Source organism: Jaculus jaculus, chromosome 1 (genome assembly GCF_020740685.1).
Source record: "Jaculus jaculus isolate mJacJac1 chromosome 1, mJacJac1.mat.Y.cur, whole genome shotgun sequence".
In the NCBI taxonomy this organism is placed as follows: domain Eukaryota; kingdom Metazoa; phylum Chordata; class Mammalia; order Rodentia; family Dipodidae; genus Jaculus; species Jaculus jaculus.
The window spans coordinates 120,365,091-120,382,628 of record NC_059102.1 but is presented as its reverse complement, the minus strand read 5'-3'; the positions used below and the strand labels follow the sequence as shown (position 1 = coordinate 120,382,628).

Sequence of the window (17,538 nt, the reverse complement as noted above, 5' to 3'; positions counted from 1 at the left end):
GAGGTAGGAGGATCTCTGTGAGTTCGAGGCCACCTTGTGACTACATAGTGAATTCCAGGTCAGCCTGAGCTAGAGTAAGACCCTACCTCAAAAAAAAAAAAAAAAAAAAATCTTAAGAAATGGAGAAATATGTTCCTTATGAATACATTCTTTAAAATGTACAGTATTTAGTGTACCAAATCAGAATTCCAATGGGAAGTTTTGATGGCAAATGAGAATTTTAAAGTTATATGACAGGTAATGTACATGATATCAACCAAGAAAAAGAACAATGTGAGAAAGGGAATAGGATTTTGGATATCATATATATTAAAGTGAAAGTAATTAATGCAATCAAATTCTGGTTTAGCAATAGATAAATAGATTTTTAAGACTTTGAAAAATCCTTGGGGCTGGGGAGATGGCCCGGTGGGTAAAGAGCTTGCTGTGCAAACAGGAGGGCCTGAGTTGGATCCCTAGTGCCCATGCAAATGCCAGGCATGGTTGCCTACACATATAATCCCAGTACTCAGGAGGATCCCTAGAGTTTGCTGCCAGCTAGACTAACAGAATTGGTGCACTCCAGTTTCAATGGGAGACTGTCTCAAAAAAACCTAAGTAGAAAGAGATTGCGGAAGACACCTAATGTTGACCTTTGGCCTTCGCACACATGCACACACACACACTTATGAACCAGCCCCCGCCCCCTCACACACACAAATTGAAAGAATCAGAATTAGGTTGATACTGTGCATCCAGAGCAGATAATCAGAAAAACTGAAACTACCCTGAACATTTCTTACGGAGGGAATCTAGTTCAGGGACTTGGTTATATACAGGGGGTGAAAGAAGTAAGAGGCTAAATGAGGCAGGGAAGCAGACCAAAAGTGAGCAGCAGCCGGAACCTACCCACCACCCCCAGACCTAAGGGACAAAAGGGGGTGACAGGGTTCAAGCTTCCAGGAGCTGCAGCCACTGGGAGCCTGTGTTCAGGGAGCTGGAGCCAGGGAGCACTCGTGGCTGTTGCTGGGGACATCACGGAGGCACAAGGGGATGGATGGTGAGGCGTTCCCTGACGCATGTCCTTCCTGTCAGGGTTCCTATTAGCTGACACTGCCCAGAAACCAACAGGTGGCTAGTAGGAAGTCCCCTTAAGCTCCCTGCCAGGAAGCCTGCCTGTGAGGGCCTGGAAAGGACCTAAAGTACTTGGGGAAATGACCAGCAGAGTAAAGACGGCATGGAGGAAGAGTGGATTCTTCCTTTCTGGATGTTGAATCAATGGGTTTTCCAATCAGAAGGAAAAAGTTGGAACTTCACCTTGTGAGGTTCACATAAATCCCTGAATGAGAAACGTGAAGCCTTAGAAAGCAGCACAAAGCTTACTTTGTGCCCACATCGGCCCGTGGCAAGGCCCCTCATCACCTAGTTTGCAGTGTCAGCCCCATGCCTTAGCACTTGGGGTACCCTCCACTCAGCTGGCCCAATGCCCCCCTCCTCCGTTCTACTTTTCCCTAAGCATCAGGACGTCCCTGCTCCGAGCCTCACTACTGCACAAGGTCTTTCTCTATAGCACTTCCACAGGCTGAAATCCCTTCCCTGCTGACTGACCCACCTTGTAGGCCAGTGTCAGGCATAGGAGCAGAGCGGGCCCCAGCTGCTTATCCAGTGCGCTGATTTAATTCTGCTCTCAGCTCGACCAGCATTGGCTGAGCACCTGCCACATGCTAGCGCTTTTCCTAGCACAGGGGCGGTCTCTGTCGCCACACGGCTGCCTGGGTGGTTGGGAAGACAAGATGTGGGGTTGAATACCTGAGGAGATCTCAGCCAGTGGCTCCTGAGGAGGCCTTGGGTTTCTCCTGACGAGCACATTTGCTACCTTAAATAGAAGCTGAGCCAGATGGCAGCAGATGGGCAGCATTTGGGATGCTGAGCAGAAAGGTAGGAGACCTGGATTGTGTGCCAAGCTTACGTCCCCAGCTGTGTGATCGCTCACCTGCCTCCCCAGGGTGAGCCCATATGCCCAGTGCAAGATTGGACAAGGGCGTTCAGGCCCAGCCTGGCCACGTGTTGGGTTTGGAGATAGATGGCCATGTCCAAGGTAGGACCAGCATTGACATTTTTCAAAACCTCCAGCTGTGCTAAAATCAGCTTCACATAATGTACCATTCAGCAAAGCATACATTCAGTGTTTTCTCCCACAAAGTTGTGCAACTATAGTCATGATCTGTTGGGAGACATTTTCATTCCTCCCCAAAGAAACTAGTTCCAGGGGTTAGTCCCTCATTCCTCATTTCTTCCTACCCTACCACCACTATCTACTCACTGCTTACAAGCATTTCATACGAGGAATAATACGTGTGGCCTTTTCTGTCTGGTTTCTTTTGCACAGCAAAATGTATTATTTTATTTAAAAATATCTGTGCATTGCATGTGTGTGTACGTGTTTTACATGCATGCATGTATGGGCATGCTAGAGTCTCTTGCCACAACACTTTGTATATGGCTTTACATGGGTGCTGCGGAATAAAACCTGGGCCAGCACACTTTGAAAGCATTGAACTGCTGAGCCATCTCGCCAGCCCATAGCATGATGTTTTAGGTTCACTCACGTCATAGTATGGACTGATGGGTCATTCCTTTTTCATGGCTGGATAATTTTCCATTGTATGGATATACCACATTTTGTTTATCTGTTGATATGTTGGTGTGTTTTTGGTCATTTCTGCCATTGAGTGATTATGAATTATATAAAATGTTCATATGCAAGTTTGTGCATTGGCATATTCTCCCTTCTTTGGCATTTACCTTGGGAGAGATTCTGGGTGATGTGACACCTCTGTGTTCAGCCCTTTGATGAGCTGCCGGTCTGTTTCCTGTGGCTGAGCCATCTTGCATTCTCTCCAGCAGTGTGTATGGTTGCCCTGATGACCCTACTAATCCTCCATAGTGCAAAACCAGTGTACTAGAGGAGAGCTGAGCAGCTCCTCTTCTGCAGGTCTGTGACTTCCCCAGAATTATCCACAGGGATACTCCCCAAGAACTAGGCTGAACTGAGGAGCATAGGATGGGCTTCTTAGAGCACTCTCACCCAGCCTTTTTTTTTTTTTTTTTTTTTTTTTGAGACAAAGCCCCCAGTTCCAAATTGGTATTTTCTCCCCAACCCTGCCCTGCATGGGTAGTACTTCTGGTGGTGGATTCTAGAAGCTTTCGTATTTCAATATGCTACACATGGTAACGGAGTACCACATGTTGGATGGGCTGGGATCCCCGGGTTAGCGGAGGGCGAGGCTCTGGATGGGAGTGGGTATGGGATTGGGCAGGGCTAGAGAAGCCCCCCATCCCACTGTCCCTGCAGAGCTAAGCTTACCCCAATACAGTCAATCAAGTCCCTACTGATTGACTTTGTGCATGTGTATGGCAAGCTTGGAGGCCTAGAGGACCTACAGCTTTTCCAGAACTCAACATACAAATAGGAGTGGGGTCTTCCCCTGAGAAAGGGAAGGAGAAGAAATTAGATCAGGTCCAATATTCCCTTTGCATTCATTCCTGGATATCTGACTCTTCTTTGCCAAGCCCCAGTTCCAAGCTGGAACCCCACAGCAACCTTGCAGGAAAGTAGTGAGAATGAATCGTGAAAGTGGAAAGCACAGTGCTGGGCACATGGCAGTGCCTTCTCCCATGCCAGGTTCTTTCTTGCCTGCCAGCTCATGTGAGCAGAAGCTGAAGCCTTACACATGTTGCTTAGTTGCCAGATACCTCAGAGCCCACCCATCCTTGATGGCAGCAAACACGGAGCCCACCTGATCTTTCACACCTTGGCCAACATCCCTGGGGCTAATGGATTGCCGCACACTTTTTGTCCTTCTACAGTGGGTTTGACCTCACTTGAGGTCCACAGGGCAGGCACACGACCTTGTGACACCACATGCATTTATGTGAATGGTGCCTTTGGGAATTCTACAGGGCCAATCCATAGAGCTATGAACAGTCTCCTTAATGGATCCACAACGCCACAAAACTCCCTTTGGATCTTCAGGAAGGCTCCTGTGTGCCAACAGAGAATGGTTCCAGTTCGTTCAGTTGCTGCTTAGGAACCAATGCTCATCTAGGGGCCCTTGGTGGCACCAGACTCTAGGCCGAGCCCAGGCAGCCCTCTGGCCCTCATCTACTCACTTCCCATCTGTCACTGCACCCCCTCTTCGGTAGCTGCAAGATGGACGTCACACCCGCATTTTCCTTGACATGTTATTCAATATGATTCCTCACCCGTTGTGTGTACATAGTGTTTTACTATTTGGCTCTGCACTCTTGAGTTTCCTTAAAATAGAAAAGTATACCCTTTTAATTTGCAAAGACAAGTTCACAGTATCACTGTGCTCTTCCAATTCCATGGCAGGCATCACTAATCAATCACAGCACTCTCTTTCTGAGCTGGGCCCAACCTCAGAATCCTTCATCTTGCACTGGGCAGAGTGAGATCAGTGAGAGCTGGCATTACAGGTAGTGTCTGTTTGCCTTCCTTCCAGCATTCAAGCTCTGCTTCCAGGCCTGAGTGCACGCCAGATCTTTGCCTCAAGACATTTTTTCCCTGTGGGTGTTTTTCCACACTCACTGTTACTCATCTGCTGCTCAAGCATGTCAAAGCAACCGGCAGTCCATACCTCCTGTCTTCTAATAATGATGGACCATTGGCCTGATCCTGCAGTGTAAGAAGGAAACGTGCAGTTTTCTGACCCCACCCTGGCTCCGAGGTTCCTGCTTCTTAAATTCAGCTTCTCCTGTCACCCAGCTCCTTCCACAGCTTCTGATATTTCTCCCTTGCCAGAACAGTCCCAGTGTCTACTTAGTGTGTAAGCTGGCAGCAGTGGGATGCAGGCCAGGGGAAAATGAGCCTTGGGCTCAGAAGGCCTCTCTGGTCCCCACAAAGGGCATTTGCTGTCTTCTGAGGACCCACCTTTTTTTTTTTTTTTATACATTTGAGAAACAGGAAAATGTTAAAAGGCTTTGGATGGCTGAAGAGATGGCTTAGCAGCTAAGGCGTTTGCCTGCAAAGCCTAAGGACTTAGATTTTATTCCCCAGAACCCACATATGCCAGATGCAAAAGTGGAGCATGCGTGTGGAGTTAGTTTGCAGTGGCTAGAGACCCTGGCATGCCTCCACTCATGCATTCATTCATTCATTCATTCATTCTCTCTCTCATAAATAAAATAAATATAAATAACATATTTTTAACAAGGCTTTGGAATACACCGAGCTGTCATCAAGTCATCAACCCTGTCTCCCTCCATCAATACGAAAGGAGCGAAAGTCTGTACAGTTTCTGTAGAACAGTTAGCACTGAGGCTAGGCCACTGGCGGCACTGGGTGCCATTGGAAGTAAGCTTCATTCTAGGAGCTTGAAAGGTGCCCCGTATTCTCTAACCCGTTTCCTGTGGCAGAAGTGCCCAGTGAGGTCCACAGCAACTGCCCGAGGTGCCACCACCGTGTTGACGACTAAGAAGAGAGCCCATGGATTTCACTGCACACTCAGAACACTCTTTGCTGCCCCGTGGGGAAGATGGATGCCTGGATATGTTGGGGTGGAGAGATGTGAGGGTGGAGCAGGGCCCTAGAAGCCAAGACACGCCTTTTTCCTCTTCCTACACACACACACACACACACACACACACACACACTGTGGGAACATGAAGGCAGTCAGGGTGTCTGGGCAGTGGGCAGTAGCTGCAGTAGATAGAAGCATGCCATCTCTTCTGGATTCTCCTGCCTTTGCAGCAGAGAGACATCCTCCCTCCAGTAACCCTCCTCTTCCTCCCCCCCCCCCACCCTCGTCCCTGCTCACACTGCCGCAGGAGATCCCAGAGGGCAGCTCATATCCATTGGTGCCCAGGTGATAACTACTCCGTATATTAACTCTTCTTAGTATCCCAGCCTGTTTGTTTATTATCACCTCCTGATATCTCCCTCTCCTTAGCTCTAAGTACCCCAGCTTGTTTGTTTGTTTATTCTCACCTCCTGCTAGCTCCCTCTCCTTAACTCTTCTAAGTAGCCCAGATTGTTTGTTTTATTCTCACCTCCTGCTAGCTCCCCGTCCTTCCCTTCCTTTGTCAGCACTGTTCTCTGGGCCCGTGACAGCTACGTCTACCTCTACTTCCCGCAATGTCACCGCCACTCCCTGCCCACCCTGATTTAGGTTGTACACGTGATAAGCGGGAGAAACCCCGCTTACACAGTGAACACATTTTTTAACTCTAGTCACTGAAAGGCTCAGTGACAGTACATGCTTCAGGTGTGGCTGGGTCTAGGCCCTGAAATAATATCCTGAGTGTTTTCATCTCACTCCACCTGCCTTGAACCTCTGCTCATCTTCTTTCCCTTCGTGAGTGAAAGAACCAAATCGACGCCATGATAGGCTTCAGCAAAACCCCTTCCAGGCTAGGCCTAAAATGAGAACAAAGGGCTGGAGTAAAGCTGAGTCACTTCCTGGAAATTCTAGGCCTCTTGGCCCCAACCAATCAAGGATGTATAGATGTAATTGTAGACTAATCAAATGCAACCCTTGTTCAAATTAGCCAGTCAAACTGTAGAACTAATTACCGTCAGAACCTTCCTTAGTTGTGCTTAAAGGAGCCTAGGAGCTCCTCTCGGAGTCGCCATTTTTATAAGGATGGTCGACCCCGTGTGCTGGCTGATTCTGCAGAAGAAACGCTCCTTGCTTTTACATACTATTTGAGTCTGGGGTCTTTCTTCAGCGATTCTCGGACCCTTACAATAAGCCCTCATCTCCACAGATGAAACGTGTCCATGTCCACGAAGGACGGTCTGAGGAAGCTGCAGCTTACATTGTCCTGGTAGCCAGGGCTGATGTACTCGTAGCCTGTGGATGTGATGAGATGTTACTCAGTACTCCAGTCACTTCTTTCCAGCACCACGATACCTTCTGAGTCGTCCCAAGGTCACTGCCATCTGAAAAGAGAAAGTTCTCTACCCAAAGTGAGAGTAGCATTAATATAAGGGTATGAATATCAAGAAAAGTGCTTACTGGGCAGTTTGATAAGCATAGTATATATATTTATCCAGACATCAGCAGATGTTATGCCCCTAGGGCTCATGACTACCCCTGTTTTAAGTTTTCAGTATCAGGGATGTATTTCCTCCCATGGAGCAGGCCTCCAGTCCAATTGGAGGGCAGTTGGTTTCCACCATGATAGAGATGCCACTGTTGCACCCATTGGCTCATTTGGACTGACTGGCCAATTATAAGGCTTACAGTGTCCACTGTTGAGTACCTTCACTGGTGATTTCTCTTTCTCCCATTGAACTGCATGCAGAATGGCTTCTTCCAGCTTTCTGTCAGCTGGTCTATATGGAAGAGGTTTTCAGCTCAGTTCCAGCAGGATTTCTCAGTGGTCTTGCAGCCCAAGTATGTGGAGTCTTCAGCAATAGGGTCTTACCTGATGGGAAACCAAGGGCCTCGGCAATGGCCTATAATGTTTTGGGGGAAAACAAGCATTTTACTGAAGACAATATTTTAAAAATATTTTTAAAATATTTATTTGCCATCAGAGAGAGACAGGGTGGGGCATGGAATGGGCATACCAGGGCCTCTTGCCACTGCAAATGAACTCCAGACACATGCACCATTTTGTGAATCTGGCTTCCATGAGTCTTGGGGAATTAAAGCCAGGACACTAGGCTTTGCAAGCAAGTGCCTTTAATGGCTGAGCCATCTCTCCAGCCTTGAAAAAAAATATTTTAATATATGATTTTATACTTTTATATAAACACTGCCTAGATATATAATTTGTAAATTATTGTTGATAAAGATGAGACTATGGTAAAAGTGCTTAGGGCCCACAGAAGTCACAATATTCTTTCCATTTCTAAGAGTTAAATGTTAGGGACGACTGAGTGCCTTTGACCTGTTCACAATTCTTCTCCCTCTAGCAGCATGGAAGGTTCTGGATGCCCAAGCTTGAGTTGCAGCCCAACCCTGAGATCCAAAAATATCCTCACAGTGACATCAATAATGGCTTTCAGCATGTTGGGTTGGATGGAAGGAAGCTAGTTTGTAACATGATCTTACCATAGGATCACTTAACAGTCATTGTTTTTATTTCTTCCATTTAGAGAATGCCTTTTCTTTCAAGTACAAGTTATTCCTTTGAAAATATTTTATTTACTTGAGAGAGAGAGAGAATAGGCACACCAGGGCCTTCTCACACTGAAAGCAAACTCCAGATGGATGCACCACTTTGTGAATCTGGCTGTATCTGGGTGCTGGGGCATTGACCCCTGGAACTCAGGCTTTGCATGTAAGTGCCTTTAATCACTGAGCCATCTCTCCAGCCCTAAGTGCAAGTTATTTTATTCTGTTTTAAAGTTAGAAAATGCCAAGATTCACCCATGGCACAGGCCTTTAATCCCAGCACTTGGGAGGCAGAGGTAGGAGGATCACCATGAGTTCGAGGCCAGCCTGAGACTACATAGCAAATACCAGGTCAGCCTGGACTAGAGTAAAACCCTACCTCAAAAAAACAAGACAAAACAAAAAAAGTCAAGACTCAAGGCATTCAAGTGGCAGGTCACTGATATATACAAATTCCCACTTTGTTTGCTATCCTATTTGAAGCAGGGATGTATTTGTCGAAGCTACTTGATTTGGAAAGTGCACACAAGACTGTGAAGACACTGTGTTGTTCTAAATCCCCACCTTGTCGTCACCACAGCTACCCGCTCCCCTCCCCAGCGCTCAGCCCCACAGACCGGCTGCCCTTCGGTGTGGAGGAGAACGGAGGAGCGCCATTCGCCCCCAAAGCTTCCGGGAGGCATCACCACCAGCATCAGCCGCACCCCAACTATGGCCTCTCGCTGACCCTAGAGAACAAGGAGGGGCCCTTGAGGTCCCCGAACTCCAGCAAGACCCTCACCAGTGAGTAGGTGCAGGGTCAGGTTGGGAAGAGGCGGCAGGAGCAGGAGTGGCTAGCCTGGGGGTGAGGGGGATGGGTGGTAATGTTACCATGGATACCAGATTTGGCCAGGGTGGACACTACAGCCTGACACAGGACGGCAGGCCTGTCTAGACACAATGGCTTGCCCGGAAGCTTCCACCTCATCTTAGATGGCCCACGCCCTGTCCCCCTCCCTCATTGCGTGTTGGTTCTCCATGCTGTGCATGCAGAGCTGGGCAAGTGTGGGGAGCCAAGTGGAGGCTGGCATTTCTACCACCCTGATTACAACAAAGCCCCTGGGTCCCCTTCTGGCACCTGCTTGTGACAGCAATGTAGTATCAGACATCCAGTGGGCCTGTGGTGTGATCTGGGTCCCAGTCAAAGATTTTACCGAACTACACTAGGCAGTTAGAAACTTTGTAGGCAGCGTGACAGAGTGCCTTGGCCTCTGTCCTCTGTTAAAGCTAATAAGAATGGGCTTGGATTTTGTAGCTGTTCCTTTCCTAGAAACCGTGACCCTGTGACCGTAGGGGAAACACTCAGCCCTCACCTGCAGACCACGGGAAGCAGTTCCGGGTAAACAGGGACTAGGAACTCCTAACCCTTGCGATGCAGAATCGAAAGTCTGTACCCACCTTACTGCCCAGGCTGCCATGGCCCAGGCCTCCACCTCATCCTTCCGCACCCGCGTAACTGTCACAGCCTCCTAATGAGAGGACTCCTCTTGCACTGTCACCTCACAGCCTGACCCTAAGGCTTCTTGGTCCATCTTCGGTGTTGCAGGATCAGGCCTGTGCCCTGCGCATGCGCACGCGCGCGCGCGCGCGCGCGCGCACACACACACACACACACACACACACACACACACACACACGCTGGCACAGCCTCACCTCTGCCAAGGTCTCCACCTCTCCCACTGCTCCTCTCGCTCTAGCTGCACAGGTCTGCTGTCCTATCACCAAGTACTGTGCTCTCGAAGCTGCTGTGCCCTCTTCCTGGAAGGCTTTTCTCAGCCCCAGAGAACTGCTCCACATCGCTGTGGAGCCAGCTCAGAAGTCACTCGTCCGCCATTCCCTACCAGTCCTCCACCATTCCCGGCTCTGCAGTGCTTTTCTCTTAAGCCTACAGCAATGAACACAATCTTCCATTACTTTTGTTTGGAATATCTGTACATGTATCTGTCTCCCCCTCTAGACTCATGTCTCATTCATTTTTATTTCAATTCCCCAGATCCCAATTGCTAACAAGCAATAAAGCACAGCCTTTATTGTGTGATGAATATTTAATATGTAGTACATGTTTAATATATTAATGAGTAAATTCAAGCTAGAGAGAGGCATATGGCAAACTAATGCAAAAGAGTACAGAAATCAAAGTCAGGTGCTTGGATTTTAGAAACATAACACGGCTCATGAAGATGCATTTGTCCATTCGCCTAGGCACTAACCTCTCTCGTGTGGAAAGGGCTTTTCCATATGTTGGAAGTATCTATATATGAATAACCTCATATACTATAGCAACCCTGCAGGTCGAGTGGTTTTATTTTCATTTTTATATATTTTATTTATTTGAGAGAGAGAAAGAAAGAAAGACAGAGAAGAATGGACACACTGCAGCCTCCAGCCACTGCAAATGAACTCCAAATGCATGCGCCATCTTGTGCATCTGGCTTATGTGGGTCCTGGGGAATCAAACCTGGGTCCTTAGGCTTCATAGGCAAGCACCTTAACCACAAAGCCACCTCTCTAGCCCTTATTTTCATTTTTAAATGACCTAGAGGCTCCAAGAGGTCAAGCAACTTACCCCACAACCACTGAGCTCATGTGCGTGTGGGAGGGGGGGTAATGGTGAAGCCTTGACCGCAGGTTTTCTCACCCCCCGACTAGCTGGAGGAGGAGAGGGCAGGCAGACAGGGTGTGTGCAGTCAGGCTCGCACAACTGCCCCTCATCCCCCGTTCCTGTCTGTCGTTTCAACCTCTGCTTACTCACTGCCTCTGGCCGCTTTGCAGAACTGAGCCCCGGAGCACCTGCCCTGCACAGTGAAGCTGCTGCCCATCTGAAGAAGCTGGGGCTGGGCACGGCGAAGGCTGCGGGAGCCTGGCCTGCCCTGCACACCAACCTAAACAAGGTGCGCGGCCGGGTTCTGCCAGGAGCGCCCGCCTCACCTCACGATCCTGCACGCCTCGACATTTCCTCTCCAGTTTTCCTGGCCTCCCTGCTCAGGCTGTTTCAGGAGCAAGACCACCACTATAGGCTTGTGATGTCATGCCTGACTTCATGTACCACTGGGGAAGCTCAACCCAGGTTTTCATGCATGCTAGGCTAGCATTCTACCAACTAAATGACATCCCTCAAAATAGAGTTCTTGATCGTTAAAGAAAACATTTCTTGGGCTGGGAAGATGGCTCGGTAGGTAAAATGCTTGCCGCACAAGCATGAGAGCTGAGTTTGGCTCCCTGTGCCTGGTATAGTGGTTTGTGCTGGTAGAACTGGTGAGCTCGAGATGGTGGGGGGCGCTGGGTCCTCTGGAACTCATTGATGAGCTAGTCCAGCCCAATTGGTAAGTTCTCAGCTTAGCTATATCCCACCTCAAAAAGTAAGATAGGGCTGAAGAGATGGCTTAGCAGTTAAGGCGCTTGCCTGCAAAGCCTAAGGACCCAAGTTTGATATCTCTCCAGATCCTATGTAAGCCAGACACACAAAAGGTGAAGCAAGCGCAGGGTCACACATGCCCACTAGGTGGTGCAAGAATCTGGAGTTCTATTTCAGTGGCTGAAGCCTTGTTGTGCCAATTCTCTCTCTTTCTGTAAAAACATAAGATGGAGGGTTATTGAGAAAAATAACCAGCATCTGTCCTCCACACACACGAGTGCATCCCCCCACATACAAACACACATAAACATGCATATCACACACATGTAAAAAAAAAAAAAGAAAGAAAGAAAGAAAGAAAAGAAAGAAAGCATTTCTTACAGTAGACTTCCCTGGTGTTGCAGTCAGGTCTGCATTGCTGGTAGAAATCACCCAGCCAAGAGCAGCTTGTGGGGAGGGAAAAAGAGGTTTATTTTGGCTTACAGGCTCTAGGGGAAGCTCCATGGTGGCAGGGAAATGATGGCATGAGCAGAGGGTGGACATCACCCTCTTGCCAACATCAGGTGGACAACAGGAACAGAAGAGTGTGCTAAACACTGGCAAGGAGAAACTGGCTATAACACCCATAGGCCCACCCCAACAATCCACTGCCTCCAGGAGGCTTCAATTTCCAATTGCCATCAGCTGGGGAACCTAGCATCCAGAATACCTAAGTTTATGGGGGACACCTGAGTCAAACCAGCACACCTGGTTGTCGTCATACTCCAGTGGGAGCTACTGTCTTGGGTGACTTTTTCACATCTTAAGGATTGAGCAAGAATTTCATAATTTCTTGTTCTTGATTTCATGGCAAGTCATTTTCCTTATCCAATTTCAAAGTAGTACCCCAAATGATAGCAGGAATTGAAATCTCAGCAATTTCAAATATGTAAACAATCTATATCAACAATTTAAATATGCATCGGATTGTTTCTTTATCTCCCAAATTACATCTTCAAACAGATGGGCTGCATCCAACTCCCATGATGTCAATACCCAATTGTCATATATTGGTGTGTTTTGAAATCTGTACTGCCATATTGGATGATAACTTATCTTCCCACAGTCCCAACTGAACAAGAAATGTTGTCATTTGAAAAACAAACAATTCAATAGCTTTGGGCTATTCTCTGAGCTGAGTGGAGTCTCATACTTTCCCGTAGACCTGCCTTTTAAACAAAAATGCTCATACAATGATGCACACATTTTCCAAAGCTTGCATCAGCTGTCCCCTGAGTCAATGAATATAGCCACACATTACTGTTCTTGCTTTGTCCAGGTGGGACAAGAACAAACCAGTTTGAATTTTACATCTGAAAAAAATCAGTTTAGAATGACTAAATTCAAAGGAAAGCCCAAGGCTGAGAAGCCATTCTCTTTTTTTCTTTTCTTTCTGTCTTTTTCTCTTTTTTTCTTTCTTTCAGCAGCATCTCATTTGTTTAAGCAGGTCTTCTGTCACTGCTGTCAATGTGACCATGTTCCCCTGAGCAACTGTCAGAACCCTCCAGTGGGTTTTGTAATGAAATTCCCATTTCCTAGCATATTATACTCCCAAATTCAACCTAAATATAAATTAACTCTTCATACATCAATGAAAATATCCCTTCAAGTATGAAATAAACATCTTAATATGACGATTTACAAGCAAGATAGATTATCCAAAACCTATATTGTAAATCTTACCTTTCAAGATAATAAATTATCTATATTACTTATTTGCCTAAAGGAGAAATCGCAGTGCCTTGGGACAGTGAATCCATGCCAGTGAGCCAGTTCTTGATGCTCAGCTTGATGCTGTAGGCTCATTACTGTCTTCACATCTACATTTTTGGTGCATTTTTTTCTACCCACAGAATCTCACAAGAGACAGCCATTAATATCTTTAATTTTTCTCATTTGAGCATCCTAAGATTCTTATGAAGGAACAAGTGGAAGCACAAAGGCTAAGGGGAAGCAGTGGTTAAGTGGTTAGGCACACTGGCTTCAGTCTCCCTTATGACCAGGGCCAAGTGACTTCCCATCAACTTACTAGTTCTCCTTGTCTGCATGATGGGGATCATGATACATTGGGTTCTCTTCTGATTATATAATTTTTTAACCTTTTTCTAAGATTGAGATAATAAAAGTCCCTACCTCCAAATAGGACAGACAAGTGAGATGTGCATGTGAACTGGGAGGCTGGTTCTTCCTAAACACTCAGTAACTGAGCTTTGGAGACTTTGTTTTCTGTTTTTTTTTTTTCCTTCCCATTGGTATCATCATCCTCATCTAGTTTTAGAAGGTTCAAGAAAGGGAAGGAGCCGAGATTCAAGTGCAGAGCTTCTCTCTTTACCTGTCTTTGTCCTAAATGACATTGCTGAGGTCTGCTTCTCTACCAACTGCCCCTCTATGTGTTCCAGAGGAGGGCCCTCTGGAAAACTGTGTCCTGTGTTCTGTTTTCCTTGTTAAATGTTTCACCTGCCCTGTACTTCCTCTGGGACCTTGACAAGATCCTCATAGTGGGGATCAACATGCTCAATGGGACTCTTGTTTTGTTTTGTTTTGAAACAGGGTTTTAACCGTACAGCCCTGGCTGACCTGGAACCTATAATCCTCCTGTCTCTGCCCCCTGAGTGCCAGGGTTATAAGTATGCACCATGATACCTGGCTTCAATGAGACTTTGGATGTAGTGAATAACTTTAATTTCAGAATTTAAGGAATTTGAGAACTTTTAGAACATTTTCCTCTTATCCTGGTACATGGTGGTGACAAGCAACATTTCATTCTATCAAGGCTGAGTTCACTTTAGCAATCTTAAAGTCTTGTGCCTTTCTTCATACAAATTCTTACTATGTTTTTATTTTATATTTTAAGAGAGAGAGAGAGAGAATTGGCAGCCAAGGCCTCTAGCCACTGCATTCGAACTCCAGACACATGTACCACCTTGTGCACCTGCGTGACCTTGTGCATCTGGGTTCTAGGGAATCAAATATGGGTCCTTAGGCTTTGAAGAAAAGTACCTTAACTGCTAATCCATCTCTCCAGCCCAAATTCTTATTATAAGTGAATGTCACTGTAATCATCTTCAGGATGTTAGTTATTAGACATCCATTCTGGGTTGCACACCATAGTGCGCAGGGATAAGGCAATGACCATGACAAGCATGGTAAGAAGCAAGACATTATTTCCTCAAAGCAGCATGAGTACCATGAAAGATTATTTCAGGTTACATATAGGGATAAATACCCTTTATTTTAATAGTTACATAAATGTCACACTTGTTATAATAAAAATAACAGTGATAGGGGCTGGAGAGATGGCTCAGCAGTTAAGGCACTTGCATGCAAAACCTAATGACCCAGTACCCACATAGAGCCAGATGCACAAAGTGGCACATGCACCTGGTGTTTGTTTGTAGTGGCTGGGGGCCTGGCATGCCTATTCTCTCTGTCTGTCTCCTTGCTCTCTCTCTGATTGCAAATAAATTTTAAAAAATTAAATGATAATAATTTTTATAAACTCTTTAACCTTAAAGATGGCTTTGAGCATGTTTCAAGTCTATATATGCTATTCCAGGACCAGTCACCTGAACTGGGTCACGTGAGTTTTAGGAACATATCCAGTTAACACATAGAAGATGGGCAGAAATAAGGAAAGTAGGCCAAATCAGTCAAGCCCAAGACACCTTACAATAACAACATGGGAACTAGGTGTGGTTCAGTGGTTAGAACACATGGTTAGCATGCACAAGGCTCTGCATTTCGCCCACCATCATGACCACAAAATGAATAAAGTGGCATCAGTACACATTTCTTACAGAGAATTGACATTCCCAAGCGAGATTTGTTGGGGAAAAAAAACCGACAAATATTTTTGCACTCTTTTCTTGAATCTTTCCGTATCATAAGTGGTAGTTACAGGGAATGAGTCAGCACTGGGCTGGGCTAGGGAAGGTGATGCTGTGGCCTGGTCCTACCCCAGCTCTCACTCCCTGATTCCGGAGGGCTCTCTTCATGTTCGGAGCCTTCTCTCCAACTCCTGGCACCCCCACCCCTCTAGAGAGTAGGTGATATGCTTGGGAGCCTTGTACATACTAAAGCAACAGGACACCTCGCCTGCACACGTCCAGCCCTGGGTTACTTGCCGCTGTTGATTTTTAGGAAAGCTGAAGTGCACATTTTCTACTCTTCATTTACAACCTGTGGCCTGTGTTTTGCTTTGTCTCAGGCTGAAGAGAAGAAAGTTACTGAGAAAACCCTTCAGACCCCACTGCTGCCTTCCCCGGTGGCGGATCACGTGAAGTGTAACATTTTGAAAGCTCAGCTGGAGAATGCTTCCAGGATCAATGCCCAGGTATGCAGGGTACACGTTCCTTCAATTTCATGTCATAGATTTTCTTCCATGACCATGACATGCAATCAGTCAGGGTCCAGTCTGGAGACAAGAACCATTGCTTGATGTGGGAGCCAGGATTGTAATGCAGAGTTGCTAACTGGTGTCATTATTATTTGCACAAATCAAAAGGCCAAAAAAGAGCACTGGAGGGCTGGAGAGATGGCTCAGCATTTAAGGCACTTGTCTGCAAAACCTAACGACCTGGGTTTGATTACCCAGTAGCCATGTAAAGCCAGATGCATGAAGATGATGCATCTGGAGTTCATTTACAGTGGCAAGAGGCCCTGGTGTGCACATACTCTCTCTTTCTCTCTGCTTGCAAATAAATAAAATATCAGGGCTGGAGAGATGGCTTAGTGGTTAAGGTGCATGCCTGCGAAGCCTAAGGAGCCAGGTTTAATTTTCCAGGTCCCACATAATCAGATGCACATGATGGTGCATGTGTCTGGAGTTCATTTGCAGTGGCTAGAGGCCCTGGCATGTCCATTCTCTCTCTTTCTCTCCCTCCCTATGTCTGTGTCTCCAATAAATACATAAAATAAATAAATCTTTAAAAACTATCAAAAGAAGAGCACTAGCTAGGGCAGTTTTTACACATTAGTGTGCATCAGAGGCCCCAGGAGGGTCAGATCTCATCCCCAGCGTTTCAGTACATCAGAGTTGGAGTTGGGACTAGGAAATCTGTATGTCTAATGGGCTCCTTGAACTGCGCTTTGAGTCACTGTTCTGAAGGATTAGAGGTGGCAACTGCAGGAAGCACAGCATCTGAGGGAACAATGATGCTGCAAATATTAAAATTCAAATGCCTGGAGGAACAGTCCCACGCCGAAGAAACTTAGATTTCCCTGCACAGGTCCAAGTACTGGGGTCTGAGGTACAGGAACCCTAAGTGGCCTCGTCCGGCACTCTGAGCAGGGGTGTCATTCTGCTGGGTGTGGGGTGGCCACAATGATGCTGGATCTGCCAGTGCTGCAAAATTAATCGACTGAGCTGCTCCTGTGGAGGACCTGGGCACCAGGGCGGAGCAGCCAGGCTGGGGTGACCCATAGGGAGCAGGAAGCATACAAGTAGAGAATTCCATCTCACTAGTGCCCCCTGAGGTCAAAGCAGAAATGAGTTTGCTGGTTTGCAGCCACAGGTCCAAAGAGCTGGGGGGGGGGGCAGTTTGGAGATGACAGATGATCTCCCACTTGCACCACAGCAACGATCATTGGTCCCACCATGACCATGACACTCTCCTTGTGACTCTAGATGCAGCCTCATAGTCATTTTCTGCAATGTACTATGGAGATGGCGCAGTCACAGTTGGTACTCAAAGAGAAATCCATTCATTGACTGTCCTTGCCCTGAAAATAGCATATAAAAAGGTAGGGTTGCCAGACGTGGTGGCGAACGCCTTTAATCTCAGCACTCAGGAGGCAGAGGTAGGAGGATCACCATGAGTTCAAACCACCCTGACACACAGTGAATTCCAGGTGTGCCTGGGCTAGAGTGAGACCTATCCTCAAAACAAAATGAAACAAAGCTAGGGGTTGTCCACAGGTTCATTAAAAAGTATACAACGCGGGCTGGAGAGATGGCTTAGTGGTTAAGCGCTTGCCTGT

The 17,538-nt window shown here is 46.8% G+C and overlaps 1 protein-coding gene across 5 annotated transcripts in view; it reads left to right on the top strand.

The window, feature by feature from the left end:
- Positions 1-17,538, top strand: part of Epb41l4b (erythrocyte membrane protein band 4.1 like 4B) — a 170,725-nt gene that overhangs the window by 115,046 nt on the left and 38,141 nt on the right. For all 5 annotated transcript variants that reach the window (XM_045160207.1, XM_004657052.2, XM_045160198.1 and 2 more), the window contains exons 16-18: positions 8,707-8,909; positions 10,938-11,056; positions 15,767-15,892. In XM_045160207.1, the coding sequence (XP_045016142.1) occupies positions 8,707-8,909; positions 10,938-11,056; positions 15,767-15,892 (448 nt within the window). The remainder of the gene's footprint in view (positions 1-8,706; positions 8,910-10,937; positions 11,057-15,766; positions 15,893-17,538) is intronic.